The sequence below is a fragment of the Meriones unguiculatus genome, chromosome 7, assembly GCF_030254825.1.
Source record: "Meriones unguiculatus strain TT.TT164.6M chromosome 7, Bangor_MerUng_6.1, whole genome shotgun sequence".
NCBI classification, from domain to species: Eukaryota; Metazoa; Chordata; class Mammalia; order Rodentia; family Muridae; genus Meriones; species Meriones unguiculatus.
Genome location: NC_083355.1, coordinates 42,967,706 through 42,990,000, shown reverse-complemented (window position 1 = coordinate 42,990,000; position 22,295 = coordinate 42,967,706). Strand labels below are relative to the sequence as shown.

Here is a 22,295-nt window from a genome sequence, read left to right as displayed (position 1 = left end):
TCATCACCTGGGCCAGGAGCTTCAGCTGTAACTGGTCTGCCACTCCCACCTGCTCTCTCCCTCTCTCTGCTCTCTTTTCTCTTGCACTCTCTCTGCCTCTGTTTCTCTCCTGGGGACACCCTCCCACCACATCTCTCTCTTCCCCCCCTCTCTCCACCTCCATCCAATAAATCTCTTTCATATCGGATCTGTTGTATGTGGCATTTTAAAATATATCCTAACCGTCCTTGACTGTGATCCAAGACTGTGTGAGTGGAGAAAACCAGCTGAGCACTGGAACACGCGTTAATTTCACTGCTCTCTTCTCTGTAGACGGGTCATGACCAGCTGCTTCTGGTTCCTGCCACCTTGCCATTTTGCAGACTGTAACTTGGAATAGTGAGCCACTGAACTCTTTCCCCCTCAAGTTCCCTTTGTCAGGGTTATTCTTATCGTAGCAACAGGAAAAAAAAAAAAAAGACTGAATACACACAATACCTATTCATATCTAACCCTTCTATCTTTACTCTTTTTAAAAATATTAGTGTGAAAGCAATCATTTTAAGTCTGCAGGCTTTCATTGTACTTGCTTTTCTCTTAATCTGTTCAGCACAAAACAAGGCACATGTGCGTTTCCTCGACCTAAGGGAGAGCTATAGGCATATAGAAACTTCCCTTCAATGGCTCCTTGATAGGCCCGCAAATAAACGGGGGCGTTCTCTCTATTCATTGCAGCCTGCTAGTTCGCCCCTAGCAGGGTAGGCCATTCTAGGTTGCTAAGCAATAATCCTACGGCTTGCCTTGGCCCCACTGAAACACGAGATGGAGGAGATGTGTGCTTGGTTACAACTTTAGTTAAACACTCTCTTTTGGAGCCATAAAAGTCAAGGAAAGAAAAGGAGGCACAGCAGGAGGAGGGTCAGTAAATCAGGATTCTATCTGAAGCTGCCTTTTCCCTGGGTGACTTTGGAATTCGAGGATCACAAGTTGTGGAAAGTGCCCCAAGGGTAAGTAAGTTTGGAAGCTTAACTGAGTCTAGTTTCAAACGGGTTTTTCAGTGGTCCGAGCTTCACCATTCCCAAACCTTCCCAGATAGACTGATTGCTTCACTTATCTCCAAACGCTTCCTAGAGTTATGAACCTTTCAGGTTCTTGTCCCAATGTGTAAATCGTCATTGCTCTAGCCACTAGTCAACTTTTTAATTTTTTATTTATTTATTATGATTTTTTTCTTCCTTTCCTGGCATTTCCTTTCACTGGGCATATAATTTACTGGGCATATAATTTAATTTATTCACTTTGTATCCTGGCTGTAGGCCCCACCCTCATCTCCTCCCAGTTCCACCCTCCTTCCCTCTTCTCCCCCTATGCCCCTCCCCTAGTCCACTGATGGAGAGGACTTCTTCCCCTTCTATATCAGGTTGCATCCTCTTCCTCTGTGGCCTGGCAAGGTTGTACCCCCCCCCCCCCCAGGGGGAAAGTGACCAAGAAACCAGCCACTGAGTTTATGTCAGAGACAGCCCTTGCTCCCCCTACAAGGGAACTCACTTGGAAACTGAGCTGCCTCTGGGCTTCATCTGAGCAGGCAGTCTAGATCCTCTGCATGCATGGTCCTTGGTTGGAGTATTGGTCTCTGCAGGACCCCCTGGGACCAGGCTTTTGGCTCTGTTGGTCTCCTTGTGGAGGTCCTGTTCCCTCCAGGTCTAATTTTTTTAAGAAAATTATGTATATTGCTATTTTGTATATTGTTAACATACTACACTCACATCATTCTTCATAATTTGCAAACACCATTCATGTACATTAACTTGTTTAAAATAAAAAATCTTGCCAGATGTAATAGCCTAGGGCTTTAATTGGAGCACTCCACTTTTGGGGCAGAGGCAGGCAGATATGCCTGTGTTCCAGGCTAGCTTAGTCCACATTGTACGTTCCAGGCCAGCCAGGGCTCTAAGTAAGATCTTGTCTCAAAAACAAACAAATAAATAAAAAATGAACTACATTGCTTAATTCAGTACTATGATATTATTAGTGTCCTGCCCAGTAAAAGGAAATACCAGGGAAGGAAGAAAAAAAAATTAAAGAAATAGGGAAGGAAGGGAGGGAAATGATCAAGAGAAATACAGGAAAGAAATGAATGCAAAAGAAAACAGAAGGGGCTGGAGAGATGGCTCAGTGGTTAAGAGTACTGTCTGCTCTTCCAAAGGACCCGAGTTCAATTCCCAGCACCCACATGGCAGCTCACAACTGTTTGTAACTCCAGTCCTAAGGGATTTGAAGTCCTCACACCAATGCACATTAAAAAAAGAAAAGAAAAGAAAAGAAAACAGAAAACTAGGAGAGAATTAGGAGAGAATGTAGAGAAAGGTTACCAAAATGACAGTGCGAAGGTCAAGTTGTTCAACGCGTTCATCAGCATCAAGTTCTGCTCGTGTATTACTGAGGCACGAACTCTTTCAAGGCAAGAGCAAGGCTCATGGGAATCCCTTGTTCATCTTTTGAAAGGTCTAGACTCTAACCGTGGCATTTGCCATCCCTGCTCTTAGCGCACGGCCCGTTGCAAGGCATACGTCATCTGGAATCAGGTTAGGGATGTGGATGGGAATTAGATCGGCTCCATTAACCTAGCTCTTTTCATAAGTTAGCATTCTTGTGGCTGGCTGCTGGTTAAGTGCTGAAACTGGGCTGGCAGTTGGACAAGCTGGACGCTGTTCGTCAAACAGGCCCTGTCTGAGATGCAGCTGCCTTGACTTTAGTAGCCGCGTTTCTCAACATCACGTGACCGCTGAAGACGAAGAAGAAGCGCCATCAGACGTCACTGGAGTGGAAACTCAGTTGATACAGGAACTCGGAGTTCTCTGCAGAGCTTTGCTAATCTCTGAGCTTTGTGGGATAAGAACAGAGCTGCGCAGACTATAGGTTTTGTTTGTTTAAGTATTTCTAAAAATGAAAAACTAACATAACAGCTCAAATAAAGAGAATAGCTCATGCAAAGAACTAACACGGGACATTCGACCACGGTGTTTCCTATGCAAACACAAGAGCTTGAGTGCATGCTGGTAGCTGCTTGGCAAGAGAACACAATTTTGACAAGTCTAGAACAGGGATTGTGACACTTCCTCTGACATGTTGAAATTGCACACTTTTTCACACTTCACACACACATATATGTTGTGTTATATCTGCATATTTATGTTAAACGAGGATTTGGATATAAAGGTTAATATGACTGATTATTGAATAACCAAGAATACCATAACTCATTTGATAGCATACGAAGCAGCCATGTTTGCCGTACATAAATGCTGAGAGGAACAGAGCAACCAACAGAACACGCGTCCCTCCACTACCCACAGGAGAGAAATAGAAAGTTCCAGAACAGGAAAGTCCACAAAGGCTTGATTTATACTTTTGGGGGTGGGTGGGTGTGTGGCAATAAATTCCTTGGCAGAATACATATATGAAGTCATGCAGGTACAAATTGTCCACAAACTAATTAAACGCTTCATTGAGTTTATAACCAAGTTCCTTGTTCACAATCCTGTCTGGCATGTTTTAAATGAAAAGTTAATTTTTAAAGCTGGCTCAAGTGATTAAGGAAAATGCAAAGTGTACTTCTGGGGTATTGCTGGGGAAGAAGTGCAGAGGAAGTAAAGTCAGATAGTGACGGAGTACAGTCAGGTGAGGGAGGACAGTAAAGACTTGAAGGAAGAGACATTTTAAAGGTTAGTAAAATAGCGGGACTGGTAAGATGCTCGCTGGTGAAGGCGCCCGCAGCCAAGCCTGACAACCTGAGCTCTGGCACTAGAACCTACCTGGTGACAAGAAAAAAAAAAAAAAAAAAAAAAAAAAAAACTCCTGCAAGTTGTCCTCTGACCTCCTGATGTGTACCATCCACACACACTGAATAAATAAACGAATAAATAAATAAGTTGGGGCGTGTAAAAATAACCCTGAGAAAAGCTGTGGTGGAAGAGCCAGGGGTCATGGATGACTCTGAGGAAACAGTGTCTTTTAGACACGACAGGACGATACACATACGAACCCATAGATCCCGTGGCACACAAGACCTGCACAGGTTCAAGTCAAACAAGGTTGCAGTACAAAGAGGAGGAAGTGGGCATGGGGTCGACCTCACCAACAAGCTGTCTGCAGCTGAGGGCCACCAGCAAAGGGAAAGCCAGTTTTCTCCAGTGGAGGGTCACTGGGAATAACAGCCCCACTCCACGGCAGGCCCCATGCCCAGCAGCGGCTGGCCAGCACCGTATGAACGTGACGGTATTTTGGTCAACTTTTTGTTTGGCATTTTTTGTCTTATTGGTCTTTTGTTTATTTTGATTTTCATTTTTGTGGCTTTTGTGGTGTGTGTGCGTGTGTTTCCTGTTCTGTTTTTGTTTCTTGTTTTTTTTGTGTGTGTTTTTTTATCTTTATCTTTTTTTTGAGAGTGAGAAAACATAAAATTGGGTGGGTGGGAAGGATCTGTGGAAGAAAGAGTATGAGCAAAATATATTGTATAAAATTACATTAACTAAAAATTTTAAGAAAAAAAGAGAGGGAAAAATATTGAGAATTAAAGGATTAAGTGCAAGTTGGGCCATGGGAATACGGAAGAAGAGGGATTAATAGGTGAATTAACCAAAATTAAGGATGTGTGGAAAAGCCTAATGAAAACCCGACTGTTACTAAGCTAATTTTAAAATACAACTTTAAAAAAAGAGGTTTTATTTTGAATGAAATTGCCCTCCCTGGGTAGACTGTGTTGCTCCCAGGATATGTGTGTCATAAAATAAAAATCCCTTTATAAGACAGAAAACCAAAGAGGTAGGGACTGGAGAAAATGCTCAGTGGTACCAAAGCCTGCGCTCCTGCAGAGGACCGGGTTTGGTCCCACCAGCCACAGGGGGAGGACCACAGCTGCCCGCACCTGCAGCTGTAGGGCCTCCCACACCTTCCTGGTACCTGCTCGAGTGTGCACACATACACAGAGACATACACATAAGCAAACATCAGCAGAAAATAACAAGGAGAAAAACTAAAGATTAGAAAGTTTTAATTCTTTTTTTTTAATACCTCTTATGCATTCTCCTAGATTTTATATATGTATGTATGTATGTATGTATATGTATGTATGTATGTATTTTTGATTTTTTGAGACAGGATTTCACTGTGTATCCTTGGCTGTCTTGGAACTTGTTCTGTAGACCAGGCTGGCCTCAAACTTACAGAGATATGCCTGCCTCAGTGGCTCCAGAGTTCTTGGAAAAAGGCATGCACCACCACTTCCTGAAAAGTTTTAATTCTTAAAGAGCATGCATTATAATATTTATTAATAAGAACAAATAATAAATAATTTCTCTTAATTCATATAAAGGAAAAATAATTCAGAAAAGTATTCAGAAGTTATAACTGGCACCTATACAATTTTACAGTTTAAAATTGCTTTTATAATTATTGTTTAAATTCAGTCTAGACCAGCCAAACACACTTAAACACCCAATACTTGGAAACTGAACTGAGGAAATTTACGGTGAAATCTCTAAATTTTAAATATTGTAAAATGTTTCTGTTAGTACAGAGTTTCACTAAGCTTGTGGGATTAGAAATGGCTATAGCGAGCCGAGCCACCGCGGCGCACTCTTTAGTCCCAGGACTCGGGGGGCAGAGGCGGGTGAATCTCTGAGTCCACAGACTGGTCTACAGAGCAGTCCAAGACAGCCAAGCCTACATAGAGAAAAAAGAAAGAAGGAAAGAAAGAAAGAAGAAATAGCCATAGTGAAAGAGATGAATGCCTTGCGTACTGTGCTGCCTTTTTGAGCCTGTAAACTTCTAGTCTGCATAATCCCATGAAACTTTGTAAGGGTAGGGCTATGAGTGGCTTTGGGTCATACAGAATAAATGTATGATCAAGCACAAACAGGATCAAAACCAATAAGCAAACCAGATCCTAGAGCTTTTCGTTTTATTTTTATGCTCAATAGGTTGCCAGCTAGAAACCTTTTTAGCTCTCTCAGTTAAAAATTCTCTTTAAGTAATTGGCACAGAATGAATAGTCATGAAGTTGCCTCAAAGGTGTTTGTAGAGGGTGAGAAAATTCATCTTTACCTACTGCCCAAATTACATTTAGAGGATCCTCTCGGGATCATATGATTTTTAAAGTACAGTATGTTGAAGAATGCGTTTCTGTTGCTTTTGTAACAGAAAACACCGCAGATTGTGTTGGGTCAGGAGAAAAGCTACTTCTGTACCTTGGGGTTTCATGTCATCCTTTGACTCTTCCTCCACCAGGCTGCTGGGCTCTGCTGTGGGAGCATTTTGTGGATTTGGTGACTTCTTTGAAAGGAGAGAAGAAATACCGGTTTCAAAATGAAATGCTTTCCTTAAAGCTGTATCTGCTTTCTTTCCATTAAAGGAGAGTCACATTGTACTTACTAAATATTCCTACTTAGTTTCTCTAGGATTTAACAGCCTGTGCTACAGGTAAACCATATGTCTGCTTCCTGCATTCACATTATCAAATATATTGGCTAAACATATCTTCTTGTTGCTAGTGAAGTGATATGCTTGAGATGCTATTCGAATTATACAATAGTTTCTATGAACATAATTTGAGACTATCTCATGGTTATATTTGATTATTTAAAATGCCACCTTCCAAAAAGTGCTAGAATCATCTTCCATGTTTGTGGTAGAAAGTTGAACACTTCATCTGAGCTAAAGCAAATTAAAGATTAACCTTACGTACAATGGCGGCATTGTGGTTTTTAGTACATTTGTTGGTATATGTAATAATAGGATTTTTTTTAATTGCATTAGTTGGGGGGGTGGGGCAAGATGGCGGTGCCGGGAGAGCACTGTGTCTGAGGAGCGGGACAGCACTCTCCGTGCAGCGACCAGGAGCCTGAACTCTGGGCCCTAAAACTACAGCGATCATGTTTCCCAGGTGAGGGGAGGCTCCCACGGCGTGGGAATCAGTCGGGTCCACTCTCGGGCTGCCCAGCCAGACCCCAGAAGAGATCCTGGGTAACTCGGGCACTGGGTCTCGGGCCAGAGCCGCACGCCTGCGTGTCCCGATCACTTTCCCAGGCTGATCGATGGGCACAAGGGTGCCAGAGACTGGGAGTCCCAGTCGCAAGAAAACCCCATGGGGAAGGAATCACAGGTCACCCAGTCTTTCCCTGGAAGGTCTCTCAGACCGCGGGTACCCGCCGCCATCACAGCTGAGCTCCTGCTGTGCAGAGAGCTGAGCGCCCAGCTCACCGGTACAGATGAGCTGCGCGCCCCAGTGCAACAGAGGCTGGGAATCCCTGTCTGGAGAGGGCCCCACAGGGAAGGAAGGAAACCGTGCTGCTTGGGTCACCAAGGCTTTGCCTGGGGAAAGTCTCGCAGACCGCAGACGGCAGATCGCAGACCAGCAAGTATGCACCGCCATCACAGATCCGGGCCCAAGCGGGGAGCACAGAGTTATTGGGCACCCAGCTCCCTCAGACTAGCAGGCAGGCGCGCATGGCCAGCCCAGAGACCTGCACTGTACCAACCACTCCTTACAGACAGAACTGTGTGCCCCAGGACACCAGAGTCTTGGAGTCACTGTCTAGAGAAACCCTCACAAGGAAAAAGGAACAAAGCAAAGGGGATGGACTTAGGCAACCCAGTATATCCCTGGAAAAGGTCCCACAGACTGGCCCAACCCAGGGATCTGCTGTGCCCCAGATAGCCTGCTGTTACCAGGAGAGCAGTACTCACCCCCCACAGATTACCCCTTGGGTACTGGGGCACAGAGCCCCAACCTCAGACCTACAAAAGACCGGGAACCCTGAGATCAACCCCAGACACTGCTCCAAGGGGCAACCAGTTATCCCTAACAAAACTGACCAAACCACAGGACACACAGGTTACAGCAGCAGATCACTAAATTTACAGCAAGAAACCCAGAAGCAGGACAGCTATCTCCAGGACTTCTCCTGGTGAGAGGAGAGCCCTCTCGACTAATAAGGACCATAGTTACCACCCAGGTCTCTATGCCTGAGGTGAGCTATAGCAACTCCTGAAAAACACCGGCCATCCAGTGACTATACCCAAAAAGCTGAGAAGGCTTCCTTCAGGAAAAACCATCTTCCTGCCAAAGGGATTCTCTCCACCACAGAATTCCAGGAACCACCAGAAACTAACTTCAAACACCTAAGATAGCCCAATGGGTAGAGGACAGCGTAAAAGTTCAACCAACAAAAGCCAGAGCAATATGGCATCTCCAGAACCCAGTTATTCAGGGGCAAATAGCCCTAGACACCCCAGCATAACTGAAATTCAAGAAGATGACCTAACATCTATGCTCATGAAGAAGTTAACAGAGGAAACAAATAAAATACGAAAAGAAATAGAGGAAGCTGCAGCCAAACAGTTTGTGGCCTTTAGAGAGGAAATGCTTAAATCACTGAATGAAATAAAAGAAACAGACAAACAAACAGCTGAAGGAATTGATGGAAAAACATGAAAATACAGTCAGACAGGGGAAGGAAACCAACAAAATGGCTCAAGACCTGAAGATAGAATTGGAAAAATTAAAAAAAACACAAATGGAAGAAATTGTGGAGAGAAAGAACTTAGGGAAGAAAGCAGGAACTACAGAGGTTAGTATAACCAATAGGCTACAAGAAATGGAAGAAAGAATCTCAGGTGTGGAAGATACAATGGAAGAAATAGATGTATCTGTCAAAGAAAATGTTAAATCTAAAAAATTCCTGACACAGACCATCCAAGAAATTCAAGACAACATAAAAAGACAAAACCTAAGAATAATAGGAATAGAGGAAAAAGAAGATTCCCTGCACCAAGGCCCAGAAAATATTTTCAACAAAATCATTGAAGAAAATTTCCCCAACTTAAAGGAGAGGCCAATAAGAATACAAGAGGCCTACAGAACATCCAATAAATTAGACCAGAAAAGAAAATCCTCCTGCCACATAATAATCAAAACCGTAAGTATACAGAACAAAGAAAAAAATACTAAAAGCTGCAAGAGAAAAAGGCCAAGTAACATATAATGGCAAACCCATTAGAATCACACCTGACTTTTCAACAGAGACTATGAAAGCCAGAAGGGCCTGGACAGATATCATGCAGACCCTAAGAGAACACAGATGTCAGCCCAGGCTACTATACCCAGCAAAACTCTCAGTCCTCATAGATGGAGAAAACAAGATATTCAATGACAAAAACAAATTTCAACAATACCTACAAACAAATCCAGCATTACAGAAGACACTAGAAGGGAAAATACAACCCAAGAAAACTAGCTACATTTAAGAAAACACAGGAAATAAATAACCTCACTACAGTAAAACAAAAAGCAACCAAGCACACAACCGTATGACCACAGCCAACATCAAATTCAAAGGATCTAACAGCCACTGGTCATTAATCTCTCTCAACATCAATGGACTTAATTCTCCAATAAAAAGACACAGACTAACAGAATGGATGTGTAAACAAAACCCAGCAATCTGTTGCATACAAGAAACACACCTAAGTCACAAAGATAGACATTACCTGAGGGTAAAGGGATGGAAAACGGCTTTCCAAGCAAATGGATGCAAGAATCAAGCAGGAGTAGCCATTCTAATATCTGATAAAATAGACTTTCAACCAAAATTATCAAAACAGATGGGGAAGGACACTTCATACTCATCAAGGGGAAATTCCACCAAGAAGACATCACAATCCTGAACATCTATGCCCCAAATACAAGGGCACCCACATTTGTGAAAGAAACATTGATAAAACTTAAACCACACATAGATCCCCACACACTAATAGTGGGGGACTTCAACACCCCTCTCTCAACAAAGGACAGGTCAACTAAACAGAAATTAAACAAAGAAACAATATCTCTAACAGAGGTCATGAATCAAATGGACCTAACAGACATTTACAGAAGCTTACACCCAAACACAAAAGAATTTACCTTCTTCTCAGCACCTCATGGAACCTTCTCCAAAATAGACCATATAGTTGGTCACAAAGCGAACCTCAACAGATACAAGAAGATTGAAATAATCCCTTGTATCCTATCTGATCACCATGGAATAAAGCTGGACCTCAACAACAACAGAAATAACAAAAAGCCTACACACACATGGAAACTGAACAATTTGCTACTAAATGACAGCTGGATCAGGGAAGAAATAAAGAAATTAAAGTCTTCCTAAAACTCAATGAAAACGAAGATGCAATATACCTAAACCTGTGGGACACAATGAAAGCAGTGCTAAGAGAAAAGTTCATAACACGAAGTGCCTTCAAGAAGAAATTTGAGACAGCTCATTCAAGTAACTCAATGGCTCACTTAAAAACCCTAGAAAAAGAAGAAGCAGACACACCAAAAAGGAGTAGACGGCTAGAAATAATCAAACTCAGGGCTGAAATCAATCAATTAGAAACAAATAAAACTATTCAAAGAATCAATGAAACCAAGAGCTGGTTCTTTGAGAAGATCAACAAGATAGACAAACCCTTAGCCAAGCTAACTAAAAGGCAGAGAGACACCATCCAAATAAACAAAATCAGAAATGAAAAGGGGGACATAACTACAGACACTGAGGAAATCCAAACAATCATTAGGACTTACTTCAAAAGCCTATACGCAACAAAATTTGAAAATCTAAATGAAATGGACAATTTTCTTGATTGATTCCACTTACCAAAGCTGAATCAGGACCAGGTAAATCAATTAAATAGTCCTATATCCACCAAGGAAATAGAAGCAGTCATCGAAAGTCTCCCATCCAAAAAAAGCCCAGGACCAGATGGTTTCGGTGCAGAATTCAACCAGACCTTCAAAGAAGAGCTAACTCCAATTCTCTTCAAACTATTCCACAAAATAGAAACAGAAGGAACATTACCAAACTCATTCTATGAAGCCACAGTCACCTTGGTACCTAAACCTCACAGACTCAACAAAGAAAGAGAATTTCAGGCCAATCTCCCTTATGAACATTGATGCAAAAATACTTAACAAAATACTTGCAAACCAAATACAAGAACACATCAAAGATATTATCCACTATGACCAAGTAGGCTTCATCCCAGGTATGCAGGGGTGGTTCAATATACGAAAATCCATCAATATGATCCACCATATTAACAAACTGAAAGAAAAAAAGCCACATGATAATCTCCCTAGATGCTGAAAAAGCATTTGACAAAATCCAACATCCATTCATGTTCAAAGTATTGGAGAGATCAGGGATACAAGGCACATATCTAAACATAGTAAAGGCGATATACAGCACGCCTATAGCCAACATCAAACTGAACGGAGAGAAACTTAAAGCAATCCCACTGAAATCAGGGACAAGACAAGGCTGCCCACTCTCTCCATATCTCTTCAACATAGTGCTGGAAGTCCTTGCTAGAGCAATAAGACAGTTGAAGGAGATCAAGGGGATACAGATTGGAAAGGAAGAAGTCAAATTATCACTATTTGCAGATGATATGATAGTATACATGAGTGACCCCAAAAACTCTACTAGGGAACTCCTACAGGTGATAAACACCTTCAGCAAAGTGGCCGGATACAAAATTAACTCAAAAAAATCAGTAGCCCTCCTGTATACAAAAGACAAAAGGGCTGAGAAAGAAATTAGGGAAACAACACCCTTCACAATAGCTACAAATGACATAAAGTACCTTGGAATAACCCTAACCTAGGAAGTCAAAGACTTGTATGAAAAAAATTTCAAGTCTCTGAAGAAAGAATGAGAAGAAGATATCAGAAGATGGAAAGATCTCCTATGCTCATGACTTGGCAGGATTAACATAGTAAAAATGGCCATCTTACCAAAAGCAATCTACAGATTCAATGCAATTCCCATCAAATTACCAACACAATCCTTTACAGACCTTGAAAGAAAAATTATCAACTTCATATGGAATAACAAGAAACCCAGAATTGCTAAAACAATCCTCTACAATAAAAGATCTTCTGGAGGTATTTCCATCCCTGAGCTCAAGCTGTACTATAGAGCATAAGTTTTAAAAACCGCATGGTACTCGCATAGAAAAAGAATGGTGGATCAATGGAACCGAACAGAAGACCCAGAAATAAACCCACACACTTATGGACACCTGATCTTTGACAAAGATGCCAAAACCATGCAATGGGAAAAAGATAGCATCTTCAACAAATGGTGCCGGTCCAACTGGATGTGTACATGTAGAAAAATGAAAATAGATCCATACTTATCACCCTGCACAAAACTGAAGTCCAAGTGGATCAAAGACCTCAACATAAAATCAGACACATTAAATCGGCTAGAAAAAAAAGTGGGGAATACCCTAGAACTCATTGGTACAGGAGAAAAAAATGGGACCTCATGAAACTGAAAAGCTTCTGTAAAGCAAAGGACACAGTCATCAAAACAAAGCGACTACCTACAGATTGGGAAAGAATCTTCACCAACCCTTTACCTGACAGAGGACTAATATACAGTATATATAAAGAACTAAAGAAGCTGAAAGGCAGCAAACCAAGTAATCCACCTAAAAAATGGGGAACAGAGCTAAACAGAGAACTCTCTGTAGAGGAACATCGAATGGCAGAGAAGCACTTAAAGAAATGCTCAACCTCATTAGCCATTACAGAAATGCAAATCAAAACAACACTGAGATTTCACCTTACACCCATCAGAATGGCCAAGATCAAAAACTCAAGTGACAACACATGCTGGAGAGGTTGTGGAGAAAGGGGAACCCTTCTCCACTGCTGGTGGGAATGTAAACTTGTACAACCACTCTGGAAATCAATCTGGTGCTTTCTCAGACAACTAGGAATAGCACTTCCTCAAGATCCAGCCATACCACTCCTAGGCATATATCCAAAAGACATTCAAGTATACAACAAGGACATCTGCTCAACCATGTTTGTAGCAGCTTTATTTGTAATAGCCAGAAGCTAGAAACAGCCCAGATGCCCCTCAACTGAAGAATGGATGCAGAAATTGTGGTACATCTATACAATGGAGTATTACTCAGCAATGAAAAATAAAGAAATCATGAAATTTGCAGGTAAATGGTGGGACCTGGAAAGGATCATCCTGAGTGAGTTGTCCCAGAAGCAAAAAGACACACATGGTATATACTCACTCATATAGACATACAACATAGGATAAACCCACTAAAATCTGTACATCAAAAGAAACTAAGCAAGAGAAAGGACCCTAACTAAAACGCTCAATCCCCATCCTAAAAGGCAAAGAGGATAGACATTAGAAGAAGAAGAAAACAGGAAACAACCTAGGAACCTGCTACAGAGGGCCTCTGAAAGCCAGAAGAAGAAAACAGGAAACAACCTAGGAACCTGCCAGAGAGGGCCTCTGAAAAGCCTCTGCTCTGCAGACTATCAAAGCAGATGCTGAGCCTGATGGCCAACTGTCGGGCAGAGTGAATGGAATTTTATGTAAGAAGTGGGAAATAGTAAGAGCTGGAGAGGACAGGAACTCCACAAGGAGAGCAACAGAACAAGAACATTTGAACACAGGGAACTTCCCAGTGACTCATACTTCAACCAAGGACTATTCATGGAGATAACCTAGAACCCCTGCACAGATGTAGCCCATGGCAGTTCAGTGTCCAAGTGGGTTCCATAGTAATGGGAAGAGGGACTGCCTCTGACATAATCTGATTGGCCTGCTCTTTGATCACCTCCCCCTGAGGGGGGAGCAGCCTTACCAGGCCACAGAAGATGACAATGCAGTCACTCATGAGATCTGATAGACTAAGATCAGAAAGAAGAGGAGGACCTCCCCTATCAGTGGACTTGGGGAGGGGCATGCATGCAGACAGGGGAGGGATGGTGAGATTGGGAGGGGAGGAGGGAGGGGCTTATGGGGGGATACAAAATGAATAAAGTGTAATTAATAAAATTTAAATTAAAAAAATTGCATTAGTTAACTTAATGTGAATCCATGTAGCTAATTTCAGTTCCCTCCTTTTTGTAATCTTGAAGTTTTAAAAGCAAAGCTAAGTGATTAATATGGAGATCAGATTTTTAGCATAATAGTGGAGTCACCCTAACAGCTGGCGGCCTCTGTGCTGAGAGTAGCTATTAGGATGTTAGAGAGCAGCAGACGCTTATTGTAATTTCTAACAAACAGGTCTTCACAGACAGGTGACCTGCCTATGGGAGTTTCCCGGAACCGGAAAAACATCAGCTTAAGAACCAACATGAGTCTGCCCTTTTGCACTTGCAGTTTCATTTTGAACAGCTACACTTTTCCTTCTTCATAAGGAAGTTAAGGCAGACAGCTTTCTCTGTCGTAGTGTTTTCTGATTACTCAGGGTGGCACTACCTCCTTGGCGTCCTGCTTTGAGTCCTTGGCATCCTGCTTTGAGTCCTGCTCTTCTTCCTTGTCTTCTTTTCCATTGTTCTGAAGTGGGAACAGCATCAGTAAATGTTATCAGGAAGGACCCAAGGAGCCAGGCAATACTCTATGTTCTGATATATTAAATGCTTTATATATTTTTAATGTCACATAATGAGTGAATTTAACCCCCAATAAAATGATAGAAAGCAGCCAGGCCTGGTGGCATGTGTCTATAACCTTAGCGCTTGGGAGACTGAGGCAGTAGGATCACTCTGAATGCTAAGCCAGCCTGGGCTGCACAGCAAGACTTGGTCTCAAATAAAACAAAAACAACAATAAACACCAAAATACATTACAACGAAGGAGTGCCAGCCGACTAGAAGCAGGTCACTGTGATCCAACTATTATTTTGAACACCCCCACCCCCTTTCCCAAACTCCATTTGTCTATCAAAGCTTGCTGTAGAATGTTTTAAAAAAAAAAAAAAAAATGAAGCGCCATAGGAAGATAATGGATCTCATTATTCTGAAGAATGCTTAATCTCAAATCCTCTCCTAAATTGTTAACAGACAGAGGCCAGGAACCTGATTAGGTTTGGACTGATCTTGAGACGTTGACTCGCTCATTCGATCACTAGAGAAGGCCACCAGACAATACGGAGAAGTAAAGCAGCAGAGTAATAATGAGCAAAAGAGAAAGAAAATATTAACAAGCAACACCAATCCTCTGAAAGATCAACATCTCCACCATCTGCAGGCCGCCCACATCCCAGCATTCTACTGAATGGCCATAAATTCTTAACTGCCGAACTGTCCAAGTTGCACAGCTGTTATTACTGTTACTGACTGAAGCCAGGCAGAGAAGGCAACTATTGCAGTCATCACATTATCATTTCTCAGCCTAAAATGGTAGTAATAATAATAATAATGCTGCAATTAATTCTTTTAACATTGTCATCATCATTAACTTTATTTTCTGAGACACAGTATAACTATGTAGCACAGGCAGGTTTTTAACTCTTGATCCTCCTGCATCAGCCTCCCAAGTGTTAGGATTGGAGGTTTGTTTTAATAATTCATTTATTTTTATTTTTAATATGCATTAGTGTTTTGCTTGCATGTGTGTCTGTGTTAGGGTGTTAGATGCCCTGGAACTGGAGTTATAGACAGTTTTGAGTTGCCATGTGAGTGCTGGGAATTGAACCTGGGTCCTCAGGAAGACCCAGGTTCAATTTATTAAATTTTATTAAATTTTAATTTAATAAAAGTAAATTATTTTTAAAAACACAAAAAAATTAGAGTATAACAAATTCCCCCAAAACCCTTTTAAATTGTTGCTGAGGGGAACGTTCTAGGAGGAATAGGATTTATCTGGCTTATTTATCCATACTGAGGAATGAAAATGATTTCCACTTCACTGAAAATGACTGCAATCCCGGTGACACCTTATAAAATCATTGCTGTGCCAAATATCACGTCACAGTTTGATTACACATGGGTGCGGCACTGTGCAAAGGGTGAACTGTTGCCAGGAGTGGTGGACTAGGGTGACCCAGGCACTCTTCGTACTTAAAAGCTGAAGCAGGAGGGTCACCAGGGCCAGCAGGGCCTGCAGTATGAGATCTTGTCTCAAAATGAAGAAATTATATGCAAGTGGTCTCTGCCTCCAGGGAAGTTACAATCTAGGCATTCTGCAATGTTGTGTTTATGATACTCTGGAATATTCATTTTCATTTTATCAACATAATACAAATTCCAATGGAATAAGCTGAGAGTACTGCCACTGGAGAGAACAGATTACAACATCTAAAAAGCTGCCGCAAAGCCTTTTAAGATAACTCATAAATAATGGAAAACAGAATTCTGTGTTAAGTCCTAACTGTGTATTGTTTACTTGTAGCTGTTGTTTCTTATTAAAATCGATTATGTTTGGATGTATTCAGAAAAATTCAACTCAACAGCTTTCACTGAGAACCTTCTGTTATAAAAGCATTTCCTGGGGTTTAAAATGATGAGTGAGTTGCCAGTTTAGTGAGGGGAGAACAGTGCAATTCAATCTGCGAAGTGTAAGAGTGGAGGTGTGTCCAGCACATTAAGAAGTGAGGAGGAGTAAGCAGTTATTTTTCTTGGGGTAAAGAAACAAATTCTAGGGCTGATTTTAAAGGACTGGTAAAAAAAAATTGTATAAAGGAGAAGGAACAGTATTTATAGCAGAAGAAACATAAATTCAAGAGTAAAAAGATGGGGCTTAGCCAGTCACAGCGGTGCACGCCTTTGATCCCAGCACTTGGGGAGGCAGAGGCAGGAGGATCTCTGTGAGTTCAAGGCCAGCTTGGTCTACAAATATCAAGTCCAGGACAGCCAAGGCTACACACAGAGAAACCCTGACTTGAAAAAAAAAAAAAAAAAAAAGAGCACCCATCAGAATGGCTAAGATGAAAAACTCAAGTGATAACACATGTTGGAGAGGATGTGGAGAAAGGGGGACCCTCCTCCATTGCTGGTGGGAATGTAAACTTATACAACCACTTTGGAAATCGATCTGATGCTTTCTCAGACAATTAGGAATAGTGCTACCTCAAGATCCAGCTGTACCACTGTGCCTAGGCATATATCCAAAAGACACTCAAGTATACAAGGACATCTGCTCAACCATGTTTGTAGCAGCTTTATTTGTAATAGCCAGAAGCTGGAAAGAGCCTGGATGCCCTCAGTTGAGGAATGGATACAGAAATTATGGTACATCTACACAATGGAATATTACTCAGCAATAAAAAACAAGGAAATCATAAAATTTGCAGGTAAATCATGGAAACTGGAAAAGATCATCCTGAGTGAGGTATCCCAGAAGCAGAAAGACATACAGGGTATATACTCATTCATAAGTGGATATTAGACTTATAAGATATACATAATATAAGATAAACATACTAAACTCTGTACACCTAAGGAAGCTAATCAAGAAGTAGGACTCTGGCTAAGATGCTCAATTCCCATTCAGAAAGGAAAAGAGGATGGACATTGGAGGAGGGAGAAAACAGGGAACAGGACAGGAGCCTACCACAGAGGGACTCTGAAAGGCTCTACCCTGCAGGGTATCAAAACATATGCTGAGACTCATAGCCAAACTTTGGGCAGAGTGCAGGGAATCTTATGAAAGCAGTGGGAGATAGAAAGGCCTTGAGAGGACAGGAGCTCCACAAGGACAGCAACAGATCAAAAAAGTCTGGGCACAGGAATCTTTTCTGAGATTGATACTCCAGCCAAGGACCACTCATGGAGATGGCCTGGAATCCCTGGAATGCCCATGGCAGCTCAGTGTCCAAGTGGGTTCCCTAGTAATGGGAACAGGGACTGTCTCTGACATGAACTGATTGGCCTGTTCTTTGATCACCTCCCCCTAAGGGGGGAGCAGCCTTACTAGGCCACAGAAGAAGACAATGCAGCCACTCCTGATGAGATCTGATAGACTAGGATCAGAGGGAAGGTGATAAGGACCTCCCCTATCAATCAGTGGACTAGGGGAGGAGTACAGGTGGGGTAAAGGGAGGGAGGGTGGAGTTGTGAGGGGAGGAGGGAGGGAGGTACAGGGGGGGAAGCAGAGTGAATAAACTGTAATTGATAAACATAAAAATAATTTAAAAAAAGAAAAAAAAAGAGGGGGCTTTGAAAGGACCTGTAGTCATGAGCTGAAGAGATGGCTCAGCAATTTAAGAACACTGGTTGCTCTCGCAGACCATCCAAGTTCAGTTCCTAGCATCCACATGGTAGCTCACAACTATCTGTAATTTCAGTTCCAGAGGATCTGACTCTTTCTTCTAACCTCTTTGGGCACCAAAGCTTGAAGGTGGTACGCATTTACACTTTTGGTCAAAACACTTATACACATAAATTCGTCATTAAAAAATAGTACTTAAGCCAAATGCAAAGGATTATGATAGATTGAGGCATTTGGATTTTATTATGTGCTTTTAAAACAGAGACACATGCTGACAAATTATTGTTTTAAAAAGTTAATTCTGCCAGCAATGTTGAGTTTAGGCTATAATGTGAAAGACTTGAAAAAAAAAAAAACACCTGAAGGTATGTTTTGTATCTTCAATATTGCTCTAGTCTAGGCTCTAGCAGACATTGTTAATATCTGTCCTAGTTAGGGCTATGATTGCTGTGACGAAGGAAGATTTATCTGGCTCATGCTTCATCACTGAAGGAAGTCAGGACAAGAGTTCAAACAGGGCAGGTTTCTGGAAGCAGGAGCTTACACAGAGGTCTTGGAGGGAGCTGCTTACTGACTCACTCAGTCTGCTTTCTCACAGAACCCAGTACCACCAGGGGTGGCACCGCCCACAACACCCTGGGCCCTCCCACATGAATCACCAATTAAGAAAATGCTTTACAGGCTCACCTACAGCCAGATCTTATGGAGGAAGTGTCTCAGTCAAGGTGCCCCGGTCTCAGACAGCTTGAGTCAAGTTGACATGAAACTAGCCAGCCTAGAGTACAATCAGGCAGCTCTGCTGCTGAGTTACAGCCCGCCCAGCTAGTGCTACAACCTGTATCATGTCTCTTACACTATTTGCATTGGTGACCTCTGACTGCAGACACCTGAACTTTTGTCTTAGAGTTTTCTGACGTTCAAACACACACACACACACACAAACATATCCTGACCGGAAGTGTTTACAGGATATATGCATGGGCGAAACCCTCAGACAAAGAAGGATAATCCTATGGGAGGGAGATTTCTAACATATGTTCTATGCTCTTCCCCACACTTGTATTAAGCCCCCGCTCCCCACTGCAGAACCTGCCCAATAAAGCATTTGTCAGACTTCTTCCACTTTCCTGTGTTACTTTTTAACCTGTTGCCGTTGCTTCCTGCAACTATCTTCTAAATGAATGTACACTCAAATCCTTAGGTCCGGGTCTTTTTGTGGGAATAGCCCAACTAAAACAGGTATGATCGTTAGAATTTGTGGCACGATTGAGTCTAAAGAGTTAATAGAAGAAGCAATTAGGGAATGATTAAGCATCCCTATTCAGAAAGCTAAATGGTTGATAATGCCATTAAGAGAAATAAAGAAGAGAGAATGGATTTGAGATACTCTGTGTCTGGGGTGTACAGTTACAATACTTGCTTGGTTGCTTAACAGAAGTTTCTAGCAGGCATCTGAAGGCCACTGAAATGTGTTAAAAGAAAATTGCAAACAATCAGGTCTACCGGAAATGATGGCTACTCTCTCCATTCAGAACAGCCTCACCTTGCATTTCAAGCACTGCCTTAGTTAGGGTTTCTATTGTTGCGACAAACACCATGACCAAAAAGCAAGTTTGGGAGCAAAGGGTTTATTTGGCTCACACTTCCACATTGCTGTTCATCACGGAAGAAAGTCAGGACAGGAACTTTAACAGGGCAGGATCCTGAAAGGCAGAAGCTGATGCAGAGGCCGTGGAGGGTGCTGCTTACTGACTTGCTCCACACGGCTTGCTCAGCCTGCTTTCTCATAGAACCCAGGACCACCAGCTGAGAGATGGCATCACCCACCATGGGCCGGGCCCTCCCCCACTGATCACTAATTGAGACAATGCTTTACAGCTGGAACTCATGGAGCTGCTTCCTCAACCGAGGCTCCTTCTTCTTTGATGACTCTAGCTTGTGTCAAGTTGACACACACAACCAGCCAGAACAAGTACCTAACGTGCACCCCTGCCCATGAAATCCGAGAACCTGCTTAGGTTCTTGGCTAGGAGACGAAATTTCTGGGGATATAGTTGAAGACCCTGTATACTCACTCTCAATCAACTTGTAACTTGGTAATTGGAGCACCTATCATGTTGTTGTGTAAGACTGTCAAATATGATAGAACATATTTTTGATTAAGGAATTTCCCAAATTGAGAAAGAAAGCAACATCACTGTGATTGCCCACAGTAGTGGATGGTAAAGATGCCTTCCTTGAATCCCTTCTGGGTCTGGACAGGTGAGTATTGACAGAAGGATGCAGTTCTGGTCAGTGCTAGAAATTCACCAAGGAGAGTAGTTAGGAGGGCCAGGAAAGTTCAAGATAAATGCTTAGTGACAAACACGAGTGGGTCTCAGCGTGGCTGGGGTGGTGATTCAGTTGGTAAAGTGTCTGCCATGCAAGCATGAGGACTTGAATTCAGATCCACAAGACTCACACAAAAGCCAGGAGGTGGTACACATCTGTAATTCAAGAAGCGTGAGGATGGGGTTTGGGTAGAAAGACAGATCCCCAGAGCTCACCAGCATATCTAGCCAACGGATGGATTCTGGGTTCAGTGAAAGACCCTGTCTCAAATCGAATGTTAGAGAGTGACTGAGGGAGAGTCAGGACACTAAGGAAATCAAGACAATTCTATGTTAATAGTGTCATATGCTGAAGAGAGATCAAAGATCACAATGACTGGAAATTAATCATTTAACTTATTGGCAAGTCACTTATGACCTCTGTGAGAGGCAGTACCCTGAGTGCTTAATATACATTATTTAATGTAATCTTCTTGGCAGGCTTGTATTAATAGCCCTATTTTAAGATGCAATGAAACAAGCCGGGTGAGGTGGCACATGCCTTTAATCCCAGCACTCAGGGAGGCAGAGGCGGACAGCCTGGTCTACATAGCGAGTTCAGGACAGCCAAGGCTACACAGGGAAACCCTGTCTCGAAGAACCACCACCAAAAAAAAAAAAAAAAAAAAAAAGCAGCAAAACAGGGAATTTGGTTAATTTGCCCAAAGTTACATGTGAATTGGTAGCACATGCCTTCAATCCCAGCACTCAGGAGGCAGAGGCAGGCAAATCTCTGAGTTTGAGGCCAGCCTGGTGTACACAGCAAGTTCCAAGACAGCCAGGGCTACACAGAGAAACCCTGTTTTGGAAACCCCCCATATACATATTATATTTTAAAATATAAAGTATTCATTAGAATCAGATATAAGTAGAGCTAAAATAAAAAAATAGTTAAGACTTTAAATATATATAGTTTTTAGAATTATGATTAATATATAAACCAATTACATATTTTAAAATATATTTAGAATTATATAATACAATTACTAATGCTACTATTAATATAAATGATAAAATAATTACAAGTGAAGAACCAAATGTGCTTTTCTGTTGCTGTGATAAAAACACTCTGACTAAAGCAGTGAAGAAAAGGGTTTATTTGGCATTCATTTCCAGATCACAGGCCATCACCATGGGAAATGAAGACAGGAACTCAGATAGAAGCCATGAAAAAATGATGCTCACTGGCTCAATCTCTGATTTGCTCACTGGCTTATGCTCAGCTAGGCTTGTGGGTTTTTGTTTGTTTTGTTTTTAATTTTTCAACTTGATTTTAATTTTTTTTATTTTTTTTAACTTTTTATTTATTACAATTTATTCACTTTGTATCCCAGCTGCAGCCCCCTTCCTTGTCCCCTCCCAATCTCACCCTTCTCCAGTCCTCCTCCCCTTCCATCTGACCCTCGCCTATCAGTGCTCTTCAGAACCGGCTGCCTTACCAGGACACAGAGGATCAGCTGTCCTTCTTACATAGCCAGGCCCACATGCCTAGGGATGGTATTGCCCACGATGGGCTGGATCTCTCACCTTCATCATCAGTCAAGACAATCTCTCACAGATGTGGCTACAGGCCAAGTCTGATTCTGGCAATTCTTCAGCAGAGATTCCTTTTGATGATTCTAGACTGTGTCAATTTGATAGCCGAAGTTAATTAGAACAAACATAATGGAAAAGAAAGCTAGCATTCATAGTTAAGTTTTTAGAGCAAAGACATGAAAAACCATAAATAGAACCAAACTGAAATTGTATGTATGAAATTGTTGTGCTGTGTTTGGTTGATGTCCCTGGCAGGCCTGCTCTTTTCTGAAGGGCAACGGAGGAGTGGTAGATCTGGGTGGTGGTGGGGAATGGAGTGGAGTGGAGAGAGGAG

General features: G+C 42.0%; 1 protein-coding gene across 1 annotated transcript in view; it reads right to left on the bottom strand.

Moving 5' to 3' along the window:
• The window catches only part of Efcab5 (EF-hand calcium binding domain 5), a 121,125-nt gene extending 99,167 nt beyond the window's left edge, over positions 1-21,958 (bottom strand). Inside the window, exons 1-3 of the mRNA XM_060388319.1 lie at positions 21,953-21,958; positions 14,325-14,402; positions 6,225-6,309 (exon numbers count right to left, since the gene is read on the bottom strand). Coding sequence (XP_060244302.1) covers positions 6,225-6,309; positions 14,325-14,402; positions 21,953-21,958 — 169 coding nt within the window. The remainder of the gene's footprint in view (positions 1-6,224; positions 6,310-14,324; positions 14,403-21,952) is intronic.
• Positions 21,959-22,295: the final 337 nt, after the last annotated feature.